The sequence below is a fragment of the Suillus fuscotomentosus genome (genome assembly GCF_016647785.1).
Source record: "Suillus fuscotomentosus strain FC203 chromosome Unknown F5891scaffold_50, whole genome shotgun sequence".
In the NCBI taxonomy this organism is placed as follows: domain Eukaryota; kingdom Fungi; phylum Basidiomycota; class Agaricomycetes; order Boletales; family Suillaceae; genus Suillus; species Suillus fuscotomentosus.
Genome location: NW_024539562.1, coordinates 40,147 through 58,628, shown reverse-complemented (window position 1 = coordinate 58,628; position 18,482 = coordinate 40,147). Strand labels below are relative to the sequence as shown.

General features: G+C 48.4%; 6 protein-coding genes and 1 non-coding gene across 7 annotated transcripts; 4 read left to right on the top strand and 3 right to left on the bottom strand.

Moving 5' to 3' along the window:
• Positions 1-276: 276 nt before the first annotated feature.
• On the top strand, positions 277-1,898 carry F5891DRAFT_561799 (Phosphotyrosyl phosphatase activator). Its single transcript, XM_041372271.1, has 8 exons — positions 277-542; positions 603-731; positions 789-931; positions 981-1,052; positions 1,099-1,223; positions 1,277-1,377; positions 1,431-1,484; positions 1,531-1,898. The coding sequence occupies exons 1-8, from the start codon at positions 381-383 to the stop codon at positions 1,816-1,818; spliced, it is 1,074 nt and encodes a 357-aa protein (XP_041222536.1). The 5' UTR covers positions 277-380; the 3' UTR covers positions 1,819-1,898.
• A 388-nt stretch (positions 1,899-2,286) lies between these two features.
• On the top strand, positions 2,287-4,192 carry F5891DRAFT_561838 (glycoside hydrolase family 71 protein). The gene is made up of 10 exons (XM_041372272.1): positions 2,287-2,367; positions 2,416-2,454; positions 2,527-2,567; positions 2,622-2,703; positions 2,765-3,140; positions 3,193-3,281; positions 3,331-3,456; positions 3,504-3,556; positions 3,612-3,728; positions 3,783-4,192. Exons 2-10 carry the CDS (start codon positions 2,439-2,441, stop codon positions 4,131-4,133), a joined length of 1,251 nt encoding a protein of 416 aa, XP_041222535.1. The 5' UTR covers positions 2,287-2,367; positions 2,416-2,438; the 3' UTR covers positions 4,134-4,192.
• A 111-nt stretch (positions 4,193-4,303) lies between these two features.
• On the bottom strand, positions 4,304-11,018 carry F5891DRAFT_1280296 (glycosyltransferase family 2 protein). Its single transcript, XM_041370406.1, has 10 exons — positions 10,446-11,018; positions 8,458-10,384; positions 7,524-8,408; positions 6,449-7,477; positions 6,241-6,395; positions 6,102-6,186; positions 5,576-6,049; positions 5,255-5,524; positions 5,150-5,203; positions 4,304-5,099 (listed from the first exon to the last, which is right to left on the bottom strand). The coding sequence occupies exons 1-10, from the start codon at positions 10,763-10,765 to the stop codon at positions 4,581-4,583; spliced, it is 5,718 nt and encodes a 1,905-aa protein (XP_041222534.1). The 5' UTR covers positions 10,766-11,018; the 3' UTR covers positions 4,304-4,580.
• On the bottom strand, positions 11,008-12,262 carry F5891DRAFT_1050897 (uncharacterized protein). The gene is made up of 2 exons (XM_041362468.1): positions 11,841-12,262; positions 11,008-11,788 (listed from the first exon to the last, which is right to left on the bottom strand). Exons 1-2 carry the CDS (start codon positions 12,190-12,192, stop codon positions 11,199-11,201), a joined length of 942 nt encoding a protein of 313 aa, XP_041222533.1. The 5' UTR covers positions 12,193-12,262; the 3' UTR covers positions 11,008-11,198.
• A 67-nt stretch (positions 12,263-12,329) lies between these two features.
• F5891DRAFT_t93 lies at positions 12,330-12,410 on the top strand. The gene has a single exon. It is a non-coding gene; the product is annotated as a tRNA-Pro (tRNA).
• Positions 12,411-13,572: 1,162 nt separating this feature from the next.
• On the top strand, positions 13,573-16,015 carry F5891DRAFT_561641 (cytochrome P450). Its single transcript, XM_041372269.1, has 11 exons — positions 13,573-13,793; positions 13,843-13,939; positions 14,000-14,262; positions 14,315-14,564; positions 14,620-14,742; positions 14,793-14,895; positions 14,949-15,035; positions 15,086-15,120; positions 15,178-15,224; positions 15,275-15,397; positions 15,455-16,015. Exons 1-11 carry the CDS (start codon positions 13,705-13,707, stop codon positions 15,675-15,677), a joined length of 1,440 nt encoding a protein of 479 aa, XP_041222532.1. The 5' UTR covers positions 13,573-13,704; the 3' UTR covers positions 15,678-16,015.
• A 281-nt stretch (positions 16,016-16,296) lies between these two features.
• Positions 16,297-18,141, bottom strand: F5891DRAFT_561644 (carbohydrate esterase family 8 protein). Its single transcript, XM_041372270.1, has 10 exons — positions 17,913-18,141; positions 17,774-17,864; positions 17,522-17,722; positions 17,313-17,469; positions 17,237-17,258; positions 17,071-17,185; positions 16,962-17,010; positions 16,806-16,899; positions 16,708-16,754; positions 16,297-16,656 (listed from the first exon to the last, which is right to left on the bottom strand). The coding sequence occupies exons 1-10, from the start codon at positions 18,125-18,127 to the stop codon at positions 16,523-16,525; spliced, it is 1,125 nt and encodes a 374-aa protein (XP_041222531.1). The 5' UTR covers positions 18,128-18,141; the 3' UTR covers positions 16,297-16,522.
• Positions 18,142-18,482: the final 341 nt, after the last annotated feature.

The window sequence follows — 18,482 nt, the reverse complement described above, 5'->3', positions numbered from 1 at the left end:
CACATGTCCGCTTTTTTTAAAGAAAAAAGGCATTGTCCATTTGGTGTATGCATTTTACTGATGTATGTCTGCTGCTCCACGGGGCCATGTCAACAGTTCGAGTGGGTGTGGGCCTGTCGTGTGGTCATGGGCAATATGCATGTATTCGGATCGCCAAAGCATGACTGCTTGAACATGCCACGTCTGCATGCACCATTCGTGGCACATAAGTACTTGATAAGTTCGAGAACCCCAAAAGACTTTTGAGTGGCTGCTCAGATTATAAGACTTGTCGCTGTCCTTCAAATGAGCTTCAGTCAATGTTTGATTTCGAAGGGGGGCCTTCGAAGTCGCATCGGGTAAGTCCGACATTATGGGATCTTCCTTGACTTAGTACTACGATGTCGATTGCCTTCGAGATTCCAGCCAAGCGTGTCTTGTCTAGCACCCAGTTGACCGCGTTTCAATCATCTGCTACTTACAATACCATCACATCGTACATCGAGGTTCTGAATGCTTCCGTGGTGGGTGTGAAGCTTACCGACGCGCACCCAGAATCTCTAGTGCGTTTCCTCCTCGAATTTTATCCTTACATCTAATCCATTGTTCTTGCGTAAGCTCAGGGGATAAACGCCATCCTCCGCTTGTTAGATCGAATAGAGCAACTGGCTCATGAGACTCCCCCGGTTGAGAACAAGGCATCAAGATTTGGCAATCCGGCCTTCAGGTCGTTCTACGACAAAGTCCAAAGTGTAGGTCTTGCAATTCTTCTCCCTTCGTTCCTCACACTTACTTCTACCGTATTCAAGTTGGCACCGTCGTTGCATGCCGACCTTCCCGGCCTAGATCAAAATGCTACGCCCGAATTAACTACCTATTTCTCGCAGGCTTGGGGGAACCGAGAGCGCATTGACTATGGGAGCGGTATGGAATTGAATTTTCTTTGCTGGCTGTAAGTCTTTCTATAATTTTAATTCGCTTGATCCTTATCCATCTCACAGGATATGTCTAGATCGTCTGCAGGTTGTTACGGCAAGTGATCACACCGCGCTTGTTACTCTCGTGTTTTGGAGGTGCATTCTCAAAACATTTATTCTGTTCATCGCTCATCCCTTTCAGATATATTCAAATCATGCGCATACTTCAGTCAACGTATTGGCTAGAACCCGCTGGATCTCATGGCGTCTGGGGTCTCGACGATTATCATTTTTTACCTTTCCTCTTTGGTTCTTCACAGCTACGCGGCACGTCGCAATTAGTTATAGTGTGCAACGAGTCCTGACCTTTTCTACTGCAGGACACAAGTTTGTACGACCGAAGGCCATACATGATGCAGAGATCGTAGATGAACTATCGAAGGATTATATGTACTTCTCTTGCATAAAGTTCATCAACTCCGTTCGTATGTTTTGTATTGCGTGCCTATTTGACCTCTCAAGATTTGGATATAGATCAAAACGGCCTCACTTAGATGGCACTCACCAATGCTGGATGATATATCAGCAGTGCGTGCTGCGGCCCTCGGTACATTGACCCATCTAACTTGTGTAGGTGAAAACCTGGGAAAAAGTCAACTCCGGAATGATCAAGATGTATCAAGCAGAGGTTCTAGGGAAGCTGCCTGTCATGCAACATTTCCTGTTTGGATCCATTCTTCCATACGAAGGACCACCGCCTCCATCTTCCGACGAATCGCATCACGGAGATGGACATGCACATGAAGGATGGGGTGATTGTTGCGGTATACCCGTACCTAGTGCATTTGCGGCAGCCCAAATGGAGCGAGAGCCAGGAAAGAGGATCGAGGGTCCAGGCATCCGTCCTGTGCCGTTTGATTGAGGCGGAATTTGTGAGGATGGTTTCCAAGTCATGACAGTGCCTCCATCACGAACATCAGTAGGTTCAATACTATACATTACTCACAAACAACCTGGCCGGCGCTCGTGATCAGAAGTTGTAGCTTTCCATCATTTTCCAAGTTGGGGCCAAAGCTATTTCAATGGATGTGACACCACGTCGGCTTGATTTTGTTGTCTGTCTATCGGGAATCGGAAATAACTTCTTGGGTTCGTTCGCAGGTACTGTGCGAAACTCTACTTGCAATAGCACCAGGGACTACCGGGTGCTATTGGTCATGCTGTGTTACTGCCGCAGTTCAGTTCCAACTTCCAAGCAGTGTATCAGAGATGAAGGGAATGCGTAGATTTACCTTCATCGTCGATGCGTAGGACTGATAGTAGTGACGGCAATAAATAGGAGACAGAACATAACAACATGGTAGATGCATCAGCAGGCGGCGGCGGCATCTTGTGCATAAATATTGTACATATGGGCTTAGCCAGCTTGGATCTGCCCACCCACTCGGAATTCGGTCACAACTTTGGTGAGGTTTGTACTCTTCAACTTCCTTCCAATTCGACAGCTGACATATCCCAGTCCGAACTACCGTATAAAAGAAGATGAATGTTTCCCAGAGTGAGTCAACGTTCAGGACTTCAGTTACTGTGCAAAAGTTCATGTTCCTCTTCCTGATATGTGTTGCCTTAGCGTGCGTCACAAATGCGCAACACGTTTTCGCCCATTTCATGGCTAGTCTTTTAGACTCTCCGACTGTATTTCCTGCTGCTAATCTCGTTGTATAGGCACAAAACTCGTATTCGTATGCCGAAAGTGATTGGACGAATGAAATGACAACAGCTCAGAACATTGGCATCGATGGCTTTGGTACGTCTTTCTCATGTCTCTCGTTCAAGCTTTCAGTCACTCATGTACGGCTCATGCTTAGCATTGAACATTGCCGCAAATGACTATGAAGTTGACAGGATTGTTGATGCATATGCAGCTGCAGAATCTTTAGGCTTCAAGCTCTTCTATTCCTTTGATATGTCAGACACTTGGAAGCAGAGTGATATGGCCAATATTGTTGCAAATCACTCGTCAAGTCCAAGTACATTTCTCTGGAATAATACTATACTTGTATCAACATACTCAGGGGAGAGTTACGGAGAAGACTTCTGGGCTGGCTTCAAGAGCGCACTTCAGAGCCAAGGCATACACATCACACTTGCACCTGCGTTCACAACTTACCGTGACCCTTCGAGCGCTGCTTCACTCGTGTCTACGTTCCCCTCGATTGATGGGTTCTTCAATTGGTGGTCCTGGTAAGCGATGTCGTAAAGAGTACAATGATACTCTCACAAAATGTCTCGCTAGGCCTGCCGATGTTGGTGCAAACTTGACGACAGCCACGGATTTGGCCTACCAAGCAGCCGTCTCATCGCTCAGTGGACCGTATATTATGTGTGAGTAGTTTAGTCTGAGTTTTCGTGGCTTTGTTGACATTCAATCGAGCTGTCTCGCCTTGGCAATTTAAGAACTTCGGTGGCGCTAGCGATTGGGTCCAATATAGTGATACTCTCTGGAACTACCGCTGGCAGCAAGCCGTGAATGATGTGAAACCCGACATCGTTGAAATCAGTGCAGTAGCCTTATTATTGTGTTGATCGTAGCTCATCGTGCTCTAGTAAGTTGGAACGATTATGCCGAGTCTCATTATATTGGGGATATCAATCCAAAAGTAACCCCTCATACCGTTGTCGAAGTTACGGCTCGAGTTGACATGCGATTTGTAGGTTTACCTTGGGACACAAGCCCCACTTTACGTCGATGGTTTCATACATGCTGCTTGGCGAGATGTAGCTCAATACTATATCTCATGGTTCAAGACTGGTTCTGCACCGACTATTACGGTGCGCCATTTGCTGAATCGCTCTTCAATTTGATAATTTTCTTTCTCCGTATAGAAAGATGAGGTCGTTTTCTGGTATCGGGCATGGCCCAAAGCCATCAAATGCAGTACCGGAACCCTACCACGCAATGCTGCATACCCTGAGGATGCCGTTTTTGCACTCGCGATGCTCAAAGACACTGCAACTATCACACTTGCCATAGGTAGCAACACAGTAAATTTCACCGCCGGTCCGGGTGTGACCATGGGTTCTGTACCGTTCCCTTCAGAGGATTCACAAGTTCCCTATATCGCGCTCAGCAAAGATGGCGCAACAGTCGCCGACACCCATGGCTCGATGTATGTGAATCACAGCGGATGTACGTACTACAATTTTAATCCTTTCGTTGGGAGCATCACGGAGTGATGTATAAGTTAGTATAATGTAGTCGTAGACCACTGTATGTCATGCAAACTGCAATTGAGTGAGATCAGGGTGAATACACAAGCGAGAAATCAGGACCAGCTTCTGGCTGGTTGCGAGTCTAGAATACAAAGGGCAGTTTGTGTCAGGTTACGTGATCACCTCGGTGCGGGTCAATGTCAGAATGTCTTTATGCAATTTCGTAATTAAAACACATGCGGGTTATAATGCAACGTCCAATAAAAAATGGAATATAAACCCAACAGCAGAGCAAGCAAAGAACGTCCTATGGTAATTAAAAGAAAGTCGAAAGAAAGAGTAGGCATTCCCTGTCGCATAAGTGTAGGTTCGTAATTAGATCCACCATTGAAACATAGCGTTCTGATCGCGTTCTGGTACTATCTAGAGAGTCTGTCCGTCCGTCTCGTGTCTAAATACCACCGTCCAATTTCATGCTTGTCTAAGTAGCACCCGGTCAATCGCGGCATTGATCGTCCCCTTTCGTGACGTCAAGTCCATCCCAAATCGTTCTTCGAGCTGACGCCGTATCTCGCGTTTCGTTACAGAGTTGAGGTCGGCAGTGCGGAGGATCTCATGGACGGCATAATCAAGCTCAGCATCACTAGGAACACCTGGTGCCAAGTCCATATCCTCATGACTGCGCGTGGTCGGTAGAGGCATTTCAAGATAATTTGTTGGCGGCCGCGACGGCATGGGTTGGTACAACATCCCAGCGTCACTCATGGGCCGCAGCTGTGACATGGGTGTATTGCGACCTGATTGATATCCCGGAGGTGGGATCATGCCAAATTGAGATGGCGCAGGTGAATGACCGCGTGGCTCGTAGTAGGTCTCGCGCCCGTATAACGACGCAGTAGCTGATGCGGCATATCCCTCCTTATGGAACTGATTGGGAGGTACCCACGAGCCAATACTGTGGTTTGATTCCTTGTCCCAAAGCTCGTTTTCCTGTGAACCAGAAATCAATAGCGTGTCTACAAAGGACCGAAATTACGCACGTAATCATTCCAAGACTTGAGAGGAATGGCACGCGGGTCGAACTTGCCTTCGTCCTAAAAAAACTTCATCAACGTCGTTCCAAATAATGACCAGAAAACACCTACATGAACAATCATCTTCTTGCCAGATTCACCCAACACAACACGGGTAGCACCCCAAGAGAAGTCATCCATACGCCAGAACGAATAGAGCGGAAGCATAAGAGAAAAGATCGGGATGGCCAAAATGTAGAAGACCATCCATCCAACCATGTCCCACTTGCGCCGGAGGATAAACACAAGGGCTTGTAAACCATACACGGCACCGATCATGACAAGCGAGATAACAGGGAGGGTCTCTTGCTTGGTAGAAACTTCCACAATGAGATACACAATCTATAACTTCAAATCAGGATCAAAAAAAAAGCCAAAAGAAAGTGGACGCACGTAGCCGACAGTGATAGGCTGGATGATAGTGGAAACCAAATCGATCATGACGACAAACCGCATGGAGAAACAACAGAAACCACAAAGCTGCTCCAAGAACATCAGCTCTCCAAGGTTGTGAACCGTCGAGTTGATCCAACGACGACGTTGTGAGAGTAGAATCTTCCAGTCATCAGGCGCTACGGTAAATGCATGGGCATCGCGAACGAATTGGGTCTTGTGCAGCGGGAAGTGTTTCAGGAGGAGCGTGGTGAGGTATCGATCTTCTCCAAGATGCAACAAGTTCTTCATATGCAAGGTATCGACGCGATTCTGCGAGTAGTCCTGGACCATTTGGTTGGAGATCAAAAGTGGTTTGTGGGTATCGGGAGTCCGCAAACGATACAGGGTGAAACAACCAGGTAAACAGGTAACAGATCCGAACAAACTCTCGAAAGCCTTAGCCATGTGATGCGAGATGAAGTACTCGTAAACCTAGACATCCATTAGAATTTCCAACCACTTCATCAATCTAAAACAAACTTGCCTGCATCATGGTGATAATTGACTGCTTCGCGTTCGCTAGCTCAGTCTCACCGCAAACACCAAGCACTTTCTTGTCATGAATACACCTACAGAAAAACAGACATTAAGCCAAAATCCCATAGTGACTAACAACGACTTACGCAGAGATCAACCGGTTGACAGAATAGGGCTCCACCGTCGTATCGGCATCGACCGTAAACAGATACTCAAAGAACGTCGGGTTGACACCAATCACATTCTTGATCTGGTGGTACATCTCCAGCTCGAGTGGGTTCATGGGCGTACTAAAGTGAACCTGCGCAGCTCGAATATAAGCGCTAAATCCATCGTTCTATGAAAGACCCTCACCTTGTTCAGGAAGTGCATGATCACCATCTGAGAATCACGCTTGCCACGGTTACCAGGCCGCGAACGCTCAGATGGCTTGCCTATCTTCACCACGACCAAGTAAGGAACAACGTGCCCAGCGCATTCATACAGACCAGAGTAGACCTTGCCCATGTTATGCTGTCTCGCACCCTCACCCAACGAAACGAAACTGAGTGGCTCGGGGTCGAGATTAGGATCAGCTCCTAGGATGTCAAGCACAATGCGCGGCGTGGGACGGTCATTCCCAGAACCAACGATATTCCCATCACAGATGACAAGAATAAGTTTCCGCTTGTCGTCATATTTGAGCTGCGCCAGCGAGTCGATGGTTTTCCGCAATGAACTCTCGCCTTCTGTATAACAAGGAACCTGACAGATAACGAACTTGTCGTGGTCTTCAGGCGCACGAGGAGACGCAAAGTTGATGGAAGCGATGAACTTGAATCCGATGATGCTGACCATCAAAATTGACAGTGCGAGCAAGATGCCCTCTGCGAATTGGCACTGTGGCGAATTACGGTTGTCCACCATACCGATCAAAAACAAGTTGCGGAGACAGGTAAGTTGGCTCTCCAGCAAAGCACTATTAAGATTGAGAGAATCAAGTTGCTTCGTCAGATCCTGCCCTGAGTTGTACTTGAAAAGGTCGACGACAGATGTGTCCATGAATTCAGTGTCGATACCCGTAGGAAGCTGCTCGCCATATGGAGCTTCAACGGCAGGTCCGAAGTTGACGTAGGACGTAAGGTCGTAGATCATATCGTTGTAGATGCCGAGCGAATAACCAGAGTTGGCCATGTCACTGATCTCCTGTGGTGTGTAACCCATGTATCCGACGCGGTTGTTCCATCGCATAATGGTCATACTCTCAAAGTACCAATCTGGACGAGAATCGTTGGTGTAAGCGCGGAAGTCGTGGTAAATAGCATTAGGATCGGTGTCATTGGCAGAGCTGAGGGTAACGTATGGGCTGACGGAGCCAGTCACGCCATTACACAATGCAGAGACCTGAAATTGGTTAGAAAGAATCAACTCGTGAACGAATCCTTCTGACCTGAACGGGGAAGATCGCGTCTGATGCAGTACCACCATACGTCTGAAGGATCGTCTTGACGGGCACAACACTGACAATGCGCTGATGCGTGGATGCAACAGTCGTAAGATCGAACACCTCCCCCCGAATCGAGGTATACACGTTATTTGGTGAAGCCGTATATGAATGTGACGCCAATTCGGAAGTGCTGAAAACATGCTCCGTAGGACAAATGATCTCACCCAGGAAGACGATGACGAAAACAGCACATGAGCAGAAGAACCAGATGATGAAATTGATTGCGAGCTTTTCTCTCCATGCTTGTCGGATATCTTCACGCTTCATCCGGCCGATCCACTTAAGGAAGAGAGAGGGCATCCACCATGTCAGAGCCCAGCACACCGCGACCCAGCGACGACGCGCAGAAGATTCCTTAAGCACTTCAGTAGTCTCGCCGTCTCCGATCTCACCAGGCAGTGCTTCTTTCACCATAAGACCCTCCTTGTCCGCGTTCTGGAACATGTTGCGAGAGGGCGCATAGGATTCGGTGCCGTAGTTGGAGTTTGAGTCGTCTCGGTTACTTGTGAGGCGGCTGCGGTTGTCAAAGTCATCGCTGCGGAAAGACTTGCGCTCGTCGTACTCGTCGTCATACAGATCAGCGCGCTGAAAGGGAGATGCATTGGAGACGAGAGGAAGAGCAGGGTCCGAGAAGGCGTTGGCGAACGGCGAGTCCTCACCATTATTAGCACCAGGTGAATGATAAGGAGCATAAGGGTCGCCGAAGCCACGGATATCAAGTCCAGCCTCAGCCTCGGCATCACGAACACGGTTGCGCTTCTGTTCCTCAACATCCGATGCACGAATGCGGTCCTCGAGCGAGTGGAACGCCGTTTGTGATAGGAAGGCCTAGAAAGATATTTAACACGTGCCTGAGCTGCGTATTCAATTCGCTTACCTTGTATTGCCCAAGGACAACATCCCGCTCATTCAACGATAACGCAGTCCGCGTCTGCTCAACACGCTCCCTCGGAGTTCCCTCCGAAATGCCCAAAGCCATAATCGGATCCCTATACCTCTGACAAAACTCTTCCGGCGTCATCCCCACCTCAAACACATTCACATTGCGCTTCGCGATCTCCGCTAAGCCTAGACTGCGCACCTGGCCCTTAACAGACCGACCCTCGAGCTGGTTGGGTAGCTGCGAGTCATTCGGGTTAATGCAGAAAACATACCAGTTCTGCGTGTCTCCTAGAGTCTCGAAGAGCGTGTCGAGCGCGGAACGGAACTCGCCTGCGACACAAGGTGTGCCACTCCCAGCGGACGCAGTGATATCGTCGTCTTCCCGATCCTGTTCATCGACGCCACTTTCCCGCAGCGTGGGCATGCGCTTAATTGTGCCCTTGCGGCGAGTGGAGGGAGCGCGCATGGGCTTGACGGGCTGCTGGGCAGCAACAATGGTATCTTCGTTTTTGGGGTGGGCTTGTGTTGCAATAGCCTTACCCGAGAAGAGGCCTTTAACGAAGGGGTTCATTGATCCAGCACCCTCCGCGCCATCAGAAATGCCCGAAGCTGAGCCACGAAGAAGGGAAACGAAATCAGGGTTAAGAGCATCGAGGTTACGGTCCAAGAAGCCCTCAGCGGAGTAGGCGACAGGGCCGTTGAAGTGATTGACGGTGAACGTGGGGAAACCAGAACGATCTATGACACCGACTTTGAACGACGAGTGGTTGCCCCAGCGCTTGCCAAAGGCTTCCACCATCGAATGATCAGTCTTCTTATGCGAGCGGCGAGCCTGATCATCCATGATGTGGATAAGACCACCCGGCTTGTTTTGAAGCAGTCGCACACACTCGGAGTTGTCGAAGTAGGAGACAGTGGGAACAAAACGTGAGATACCCTCGTTCTGATATTCGTCCACGTGAGCCTCAAAGATACGTTTTTGGACGAAGTGCTGCAAGCGTTCATTGGCAAAGTTGATGCAGAACTGATCAAGAGAGTTGGGGCGACTGGTCATGTTCTGTGGTCCGGGGAGGTCGAAAAGGCCAATGAACGTGTCGAAGTCTTCACGGCACAGCCGCTGGTTGATATGCTCGTTCAACCATGCGAAGAGAAGAGAATACAACGTTTTTGCGAGATCATCTCGGTTATCAGATGCACCATCGGGGTCAAGGAAGACGGTGCAGAGCTCCTTCTTTACAAGCTTAGTCTTGTAGGACATTGCGCCCTCCAAAGCACCCGCTTGGACACCCAAGAATTCGGCAACAATGCCAAGGACATCTGTGTTACGCACGACAGCAGCGTCAACGTCACGACCACGGTCAACGGTAAACTCAAGATTGCCGAGGTGGAGAATGGCAGCGAGAAGTTGGCAAGTTTGAGCGACGTGTCGCTTGGACAAGCCAATTGTCTTGAGAGCGACCTTGAGCTGCTCAAAGCGGTTGGCGTCATCATCCCGCACACCGTTTTGGCGTGCTGGGATAGCACCACGCTGACCGAGATAACGGTACTGGGTTTTATCCAAGAGGTGGAGGTGCTGGCGCTCTTCCTGAGTTGCACCTGCCACGAGGTAGTAGAAGATGTGGAAGTTGCGCTCTCCGGATGGCACGGAAGATACGCGGTTGCGCTCGAGGTAATAGTCGAGGGTCTTAACACCGGAGAGGCGCCCACGGTCAGTAAACTGCAACTCCGTGTATTTCCCGAAGCGAGAAGCATTTGGGTTGAACAAAGTGCGGGCGTTACCAAAGGACTCGATGACAAACTCTGCGGCGGGTAATTGGGTAGCGAGTTTGGAGCCTTTCTTTCCTGGATTGGAGACGGAAAGCTCAAGAATGGTCTTTATGGCGAGTCTGCGGTTCTCTGATTTTCCGCTGCCAGTCTCACCGCTATAATGAAAGCGGTTTTATTTCAGATGATGTAATGCATGTGTTGATGGGGGTCACTTACCCGATGAGAATAGACTGGTCCTGGGCAGTTCGTTTCATGTGGTAGTAGGCATTATTTGCGAGCTGAAAAATATGAGGTGCTAATGGAGACTTGTTTTCCGTTGTGTCGCGATAATCTGAGGCATATTTTTGAAGGACGGAGTCGCCGTTGGAAGACACATACTTGTGGGGGTTCACGGCGACAAGGGAATTGGTACCGATGTTGGTGTAAATTGATTCAGACATGAAACGCTCGCGAAGACATGAGACAATGAGATCCTCTGATATGGAAGACAAGCCAGAGAGGTCACTGGCGGCCTCAAGCCTCTGATGGAGTGACATGCCAGCAGACGGGCGGCTCGTGGCGAGCGCGTTGTTAAGCAATTACCCTGCTAGGGAAGGAAGTAGGAAGAATTGGGTAGGAAAGAAAGGAAAGAAATGCTCTGGCAGACACAGAGAAAGACGAGGTGGATGGAGCAGGGAAAGAAGCGAATGAGACCCGTTGAACGGTTTGTAGCTGAGCAAAGGGAAAGTGTCCTATTTCCAGCTAGCCTATGGTTTCGGGTTTTCTCACGACGGGCACTGCTCAACTCACATGGCGACACGGTATCACACAGACTAGAATAATTGCTTCAAAGTTGTCGTCGTCGTGGGTAGTGAACTAATAATCATTGCAGTGTGCAGAACCATAAAGATGTTTGATTCAAGTCTCTCTCAAATAGAGTTTCTGTAACAGACACCATGTGGACCATCAACATCCGTGGAGGAACAGTGACTAGCAGATCCTCCCCATTCCATCCTCAGTCTCCGCACTGGCCCTCTGTAGCACACTGGGCTTCCTCCCTTCACCAGCTCTCGCAGCTGCAGCACGCATGCGCTTATGTTCCTGTTCAGCGCGTAGCGCATGAAACTTCGTCACATCTCGAGCTAACGCAGGAGGAATCCCACCCCTCGGCGGTTGCCCATACCCACAAGACACCCGCGAATTGGCTTTGCGGTCTCTGCTCTTGCTCTTCGCTCCTGTGCGTTGGCTTGGGGCCAGTACGACTCGTGTTCGTGGAAGCTGTGCAGGGGGATGTGTCGATTGATTTGGTGTGGCTCTCACGTCTGCTGGTCGCGTGGCTGGGTATGGATTGACATGCACCGGTTCATCAGATGCCCGGGGAACGCGGTGCAAGGTTGAATTTGGAACTCTTGAATAGCACGTCAGATCCTCGTAACCGACCTCGATGTCTTCGCAACCACTGGGAGGTATCCATCCAAGCATCGGAGAGGCACTCCACTGTACGGGTGAATTTGGCTGAGTGATATCTTCCCCATCTTCATCAAAGTAGTTGAGGTAAACATCCATATCCTCGAAGGGTGCTAGCGGTGGTTTCTTGATAAGTGCATCCTTCACGACCTACAAAGTACTTACCAGCAGGTTCATCCCAACTTGACACCTCTATGCCAGTGTACTGCGATGATGGGGCAGACACGTTGTCCTTGCTCTCTTCTATTGTTGCTTGATCCGAAATAACTCCAGGATCGAAGCACAAGATGTGCGCGAGAGACATTACGTTCGGTCGACGCAAGGGTATGGGCTGTACGATTGGATGCGCTACAGCTTTCGCCGTGACCTCCTTCTCATTGGCCTCGTACTCTCTCACAATCTCCTCCAGTTCATCGAAGCTCGAAGGACGCGCTGGCGAAAGTGTAGTACGAAGCGATCTAGAAGCTAAAAGAGTGGAAGGGTTTAAGGAGTGCATGATATATACAGTACTGATCATTAAAGAGAAGAATACTGGAGCCAAAGCCCCGTACAAAACGATAGACTTTAACACAACTGGTCAATGTCAGCCCAATGTCAGCCGAGCCATGTCTGTTGCCTGAACAATATGGGTCATCATATCTGGACATACATCAAGGCCTTGTAGTCTAGAGGTACGATACTTGCTTTGGGTGATCACAAGTGCAAGTGGCCTGGGTTCGATTCCCAGCAAGGCCCAGATCTTTTTGACAATTTCAAGTTTTCACTCCGAGTATGCGCGCACTCCACCATTTCGTTATTTTCGTAACTCGTTTGCTAAAATAAATTTTGCACCAATTCCTAATTATAAGCTACTTCATTTAGCACATTCCACACATTCTATTATCATATTCCAAGTGAAATCCATTGGGAAATTGTAGGTATCTAGTCTACGTCATAAGTATGTTGTCACTTGCCGCCACTGCCGATGTCGGACATTGAATTTGAGCGTCTGCCGAGCGGACTGTAACAGCTACTTCACATCCATAGGCCAGAATCCATTTCTGTTCATTCACCGATACTTCGTCGGACGAGATACCCCAGAATGCTACTGGACTGCACAATATTGACTGATTCGGCGGGCGAGGAAAGGGAGCAGGGCGTCGAAATATCGATGAGTATCAATACCAATTCTCAGCTGTACAGTAGATATCAAGTAACAATTATCCTGACAACAGAGCCGAAGAACTCGGTTGATAGTTCGGCGGCTTGTGTTAGTGACTTGTGCTATGGCCTTGGATGACAGTTGGGCAGACATAGTGACCCATTCAATGGTGCTTTACGGCTGGCCGTCGCTGGAATGTGACGGCGATTTCCAACCATATTATTATATGGTGAGAACGGTGTCCGAAAATGAGAAAGCTGCGCAAGTCTAGCTTGCCATTTCTAGGGTATCTTGTATCGTGATAGGCGGGACGGTACCCTTTTGTTTGTCCAGCTCGAACAATGGCCGATCGATGTGAAGGTAGCTGAAATTCGGCAAGTAAACAGTCATGTACTTGTAGGGATACTATTGAATTTGTCCTTCTTCTAGCCTTCTAATACTAGCGCATGTCGTGGGCCCCAAGCAAAGTAAGTTGAAAAGTCTTGTTTTTTCATTGGCCAGAGGTTAGGTTAATGTTATCATGAGAATCTTCGATCCGCTCAGCGGCGGCTGGCAAACAGTTTATCAGTCCGTCTATTGACGGTTTGCCTCATAGACGGGCTGGTCACGAGTCCGATATTTGAGAACTCGTGTAGTCAATCGGGTATCGGCCCGGACTAGTGACTTCTAACTGGTTGCGTGCCAGGTCACTAGTATCATCATAAGATGTTGGACACCGAATCGGATAAGTACAGCTCATCATACCGATTCAGACATCTAATTCTCATTCATACTGTCTTATTCCATCTCACTTGACATTGTGAGGATGGAAACTTTCGTCACAAGTGCCAACTATGCTGCAGGTGTCGCCGCAGCCGCATTCGTAGTGTTATTCGTCATGTTTTATAGATGTCCCCCTTAGCGGGTAGGAAGGGCATCCCGCTTCCTCCCGGGCCTCCCGCCCGTTGGTTCTGGTGCAACGCCTTACCTGCTGTGAAGTGAGTTTCTATCCGAGATATCAGAAGCTGATGCAGATAATCCACTCAGCATTTGCCATGCACTGACCGACATGGTTCGAGAATATGGACCAATTGTGTCGTTCCGACAAGGTAGTCAAGTGATAATTGTTATTGGCAGCATTGAGGTATATTGCCCATACCTTGAGCTTCCTCCGACAGTGACCAGACATCGGTCCCCTTAATAGGCAGCCACAGACATCATGGAGAAAGAGGGTGCGTTACTGGTAGATCGACCCCGGTCGATTGCCGCGGGTGAGATGCTCTCAAATGGAATGCGTGTAGTCCTGGCTCGTTACGGATATCGATTACGACGCCTTCGCAAAGCAATACACACCCATCTACAACCAAAAGCGGCAGAGACATACCAAGATATGCAGCGCGAGCACGCGATGGATTTTATATTGGACATGCTGAATGACCCGAAGAACCACCAGAAGCACGCACATCGGTACGTTAATATCAAGACCTTTTGTGATCTTTTCATAGATATGGTGCCCAAGGTATGCAGTATCAGTCATTCTTCGGGTGGCTTATGGAAAGTCTGCGCCTACTGCCAACACCGATCCGGAAATTATCCGTATCCGCACAATCACTGAACGCTTCCAGGTTGCAATTCGCCCAGGAGCTTATCTCGTCGATCGTGTACCCCTTTTGCGCTACTTGCCCGGTTACGGAAAACAACTTTATGAGTGGCATAATGAGGAGCTAGAGCTCTACAGGCATCAACTAAGCCGCGTCAAGAGTGAAATGGTGAGGAGCTCTCTGTCTCAATAAACGTATGTCACTTATGTCATGTTGTACCCAGGATCAAAACATAGCTGGCTCATCTTTTACCAAGACACTTTTGGAGAACACAGAAGGACACCAACTCTCTACAGATGAGATGTCGTATCTTGCCGGAACATTCTTTGCGGCGGGATCTGATACAGCAAGTCGGGTAACTTATAATCTCCGCGAGCTTACTCATTTTTTGTTGAGACCGCTGTTGGAATTACCGCTATTATCATGGCTGCGGCGTGCCATCCATTGGCTCAGGCAAAAGTACACGAGGAGCTCGATATGGTCATCGGGTCAGACAGAGGTATGCCAAGGGGTATGAAGAGGTTGATTTTTTTGATCAATTTTGTGTGGTAGCACCAACATTTCAAGACTCGAGCTCGCTCCCTCAATTACATGCGTTCTTATTGGAAGCCTTGAGATGGAGACCTATCGTCCGTATAGGTGAGTTTCAAATTCGGCACATTCCTGCACGATGCTGACATGCGCCTCAGGATTTCCCCACCGTGCAACTAAGGATATTTTTTGGGTCAGTGTCTTGAATTCGTTATGATCCACGTTCTCATTCTAGTCTGTGTGTGATCAGCAAGGATACTGCATTCCAGAGGGTGCAATAGTCTATGGGTGCCATTGGTAAAGTGTTGCTTTGCGGTGTACATCGCTTCACTAAGCGCACTTCTCAGGACTCTTTCTCGTGATCCTATCGCCTTCCCAGATCCTGATGTTTTCAATCCACAGCGTTGGCTTGATTCAGAAGGCCGCCTTAAGGATGATATGAAGTTCATCGTATATGGCTTTGGTAGACGGTAAGTCATGCCTACCTTTTTTGACACTGATCAATGAGGTTCATGCGTCATTGAAAGTGTATGTCCCGGCATGCACCTTGCAAATCACTCATTGTACATCAACATCGCCCTTCTCTTGTGGTCTTTCCGCATTGCTCAACGACCTGGCGCCCCAATCAACACGCACGCTTTCAGTGATGCGGTTATTTCTCATGCAGCGCCATTTGAAATTGATGTTATTCCCCGAATGAAAGTTGCGAAGCTGACAGAGATGATGACGATAAATGGGCGTATGGATTGAAGATATTATATGTATAGGAATTTGTCTCCGATCCCCTCGCTTTTTCTTCTTCTGAGGACCCCGTCTTCTGGACATTTACTCCTTCAAATATGTATAGTCATTGTTCACCAATCTGAGTTCTGTATAATTACTGCATGATCCGGGGCTTGCAGTAGGAATCAAGTAGGAATTCCTTCGTTCTGTCCGTTATGATGTACCATATGTAAGGAAATGGATTTTGGCGCTCGAATAAGTAAATGCGGTTATGTGCCCACCGCCGACCCCTTAGATCCAGTCTGATAGGGAGTTTCTGAACCTCGAGGACATGCGGATGAAAATCGACTGTTGACTTTGGCAGGGAATGTACAGCACTCAGTCGAATGAGTTGGACATCTTTAAGATCAATTATCAACATCAAGCCATCAACTCACCATTGCAAGAGAAATCAGCGACGGTCGGGAATAGCATTAGTCGCCATCTCGATGAATCAATATACTTCAGCTTCTTACTACTCAACACTGCCTTTCTTCCTGGACTCTGGCTGCGACGAAGGACAGTGCGCATCATGATGGACGGCTGTTTTAACACGGTACGACTCGGTTGGGCAATCATCTAAGGTAAATAGCTCACGACTCGCGAAAGTCTAGCGATACAGAGCAATAAAACGTAGATCCAAGCATTGGAAGTACGAACAGCATGGCAACATCCATTAATACACTGGAGCGGGGTATGCCTGCTCTCGCACCGGATGATATTCGAGGAAGGATGAGATCCGATGGGTTGCTCTTCCCACACAGCGCACTCCCGACTTATAACTCTCTACCGGCAAACTCCACTCTAACACCGCTAAACACTGCAGCCCCCGCTTACGCCACATATTCAAAGTCAATCCACGTTGGTTTACCGGCGAACACTGACTCCAGTGAGAATTTCTCATTCACCTGCGTGTCGGTCAATATATACTCTTGGGGTAAACGTTTCGACGTGTTCCCTCCGGGACCTGCGAGCGACATAAGGATCCGACACCGGCAGCATAAGGCACAAGGCTTACCAGACGAACGATACTCTGCGAAGTATGCAGTTTTTGGAACAGATGTTCTGTCATGAACAAGTTAGAGATCGGTGTCATTATCTTGCAATCGTGCTTACTTGTGGGACCAGTGTATGAAACCATTAGGATGAATGCTCTCATCCATATATGTGCGCAAATATACGGCGATGGCCAGGGGATTCCACGGGCGTCCTACATAGGGAAGAAAGTGCCTTAGTACTATAATTAAAGTGTATTCTCCATTTCTAGCTTACCGAGGTAGCATCGGCTATCAGTGACGGTGGTGCTATTTGCATCTGGGGACTGAATAGTGAAAGAAAATAACAATCAGATCAAGTAATCACTGTAAAAAAAAAGACTGACCTGAATGATTTTCGAATCGGCAATGAATGCTCCATTCCTGGTGCCTTCTGTACCTGCCCATGCTACGATACCACCACCACAAGCTCGGTTGGCCAAAATGACGTTTTGGAACCAGCTATTCCAATAGTTACTCAGGGTGTTTATACATACATTGATGCATCCTTACGCCATTCCAGATCCGAAAAGATCTTAAAACAGTGTTAGCAACTGCAACCTACACGAATCAAGGCCACATGACTCACAATCAGTTTGACCGTATATTATGGTGTCAACAGCATATGAGTATGCGTCGACGCCAGTGTACCATGTATCCTGCCAGCTGGCAAAGGTGCAGCCATAGAAGGAAACATTTGCATGTATGAAGGAGCCAGCGAGAGCTTGAGAAATCGAGTACTTGGCCTGAATCGCTAAGATTGTACAGATGTGAGTCAAGAAAGACGTCAAAGCTTACAGCACGATTTTCGAAGTCGATATTATACGCTTTGAAGTCAGTATTACCTGACTGCTGTCCAGAGGGAGGTGCAACGGTGAGAGTTGAAGTGTCCTGGTCTGTCATCCCAGGCAGGACGTATAAATTGTACCAAATGTGAACAAGGTTGCGTTGAGAAGCATTTCCTGCCGGATCGCGAGCAGTGTTAGGATCAAGTTGGCCCTATACAGAAATGTCTTGGTAATTAAACTTCACAGATAAAAAGACAAATACTAGAAGAGTGAGCGGCGCGGACCGCGTAACATTGACCTTTTCAAAGTATTCTCCTGCTCCAATCAGAATTATTGCGTCGCCCGTCTCTGGTCTGTGAACATCAAGACATGGAACAGGACAAATTCTGACTGGTACCCACAAGGACTCTACAGCAGCTTGGACAGTTTTAAAACGTGCTCTGCTATCTGTGGGTGACACAAACAGCGTTCCATCTGGGCACCCAGTCAAGGGGGAGGTTTCCGCATTCTGTTGTAATTGGCATGCAGAATAGTGCGGGGAGAGGGCATGAATCTCTACACCAAAGCTGACCAGGAATGTGTAAAGCACTTCAAAATGTATCAAATATGGCCGCATTGGTGTGATGTTCGGTGAGGGAGTGATGCTATATGCCCACCATCGCTCCCCGCACTTATAAACTCTCATCAAGAAAATACCCACATCAATTTCCAAACCATGGGGTGAGTTTGGTGGTCCTTTGTCCGACACTGAATCCCTACGCCGACGCAGCGCGGGAGAGCATTTGAGTCAAGATCTGGGCAGACTCATCACGAATGAATTGTCAAGGGGCCAGTCTCCCAAAGCAAAACCGACAGTCATTCCTGTGTATTAAGCCAACCCTGATGGCTTGAACAACCGTCGTTACTACTCGGGCCACGGAAAATTTGATGATGAGGTCAGAATCGTGGTGGACCGCGTGGATCAACTATCA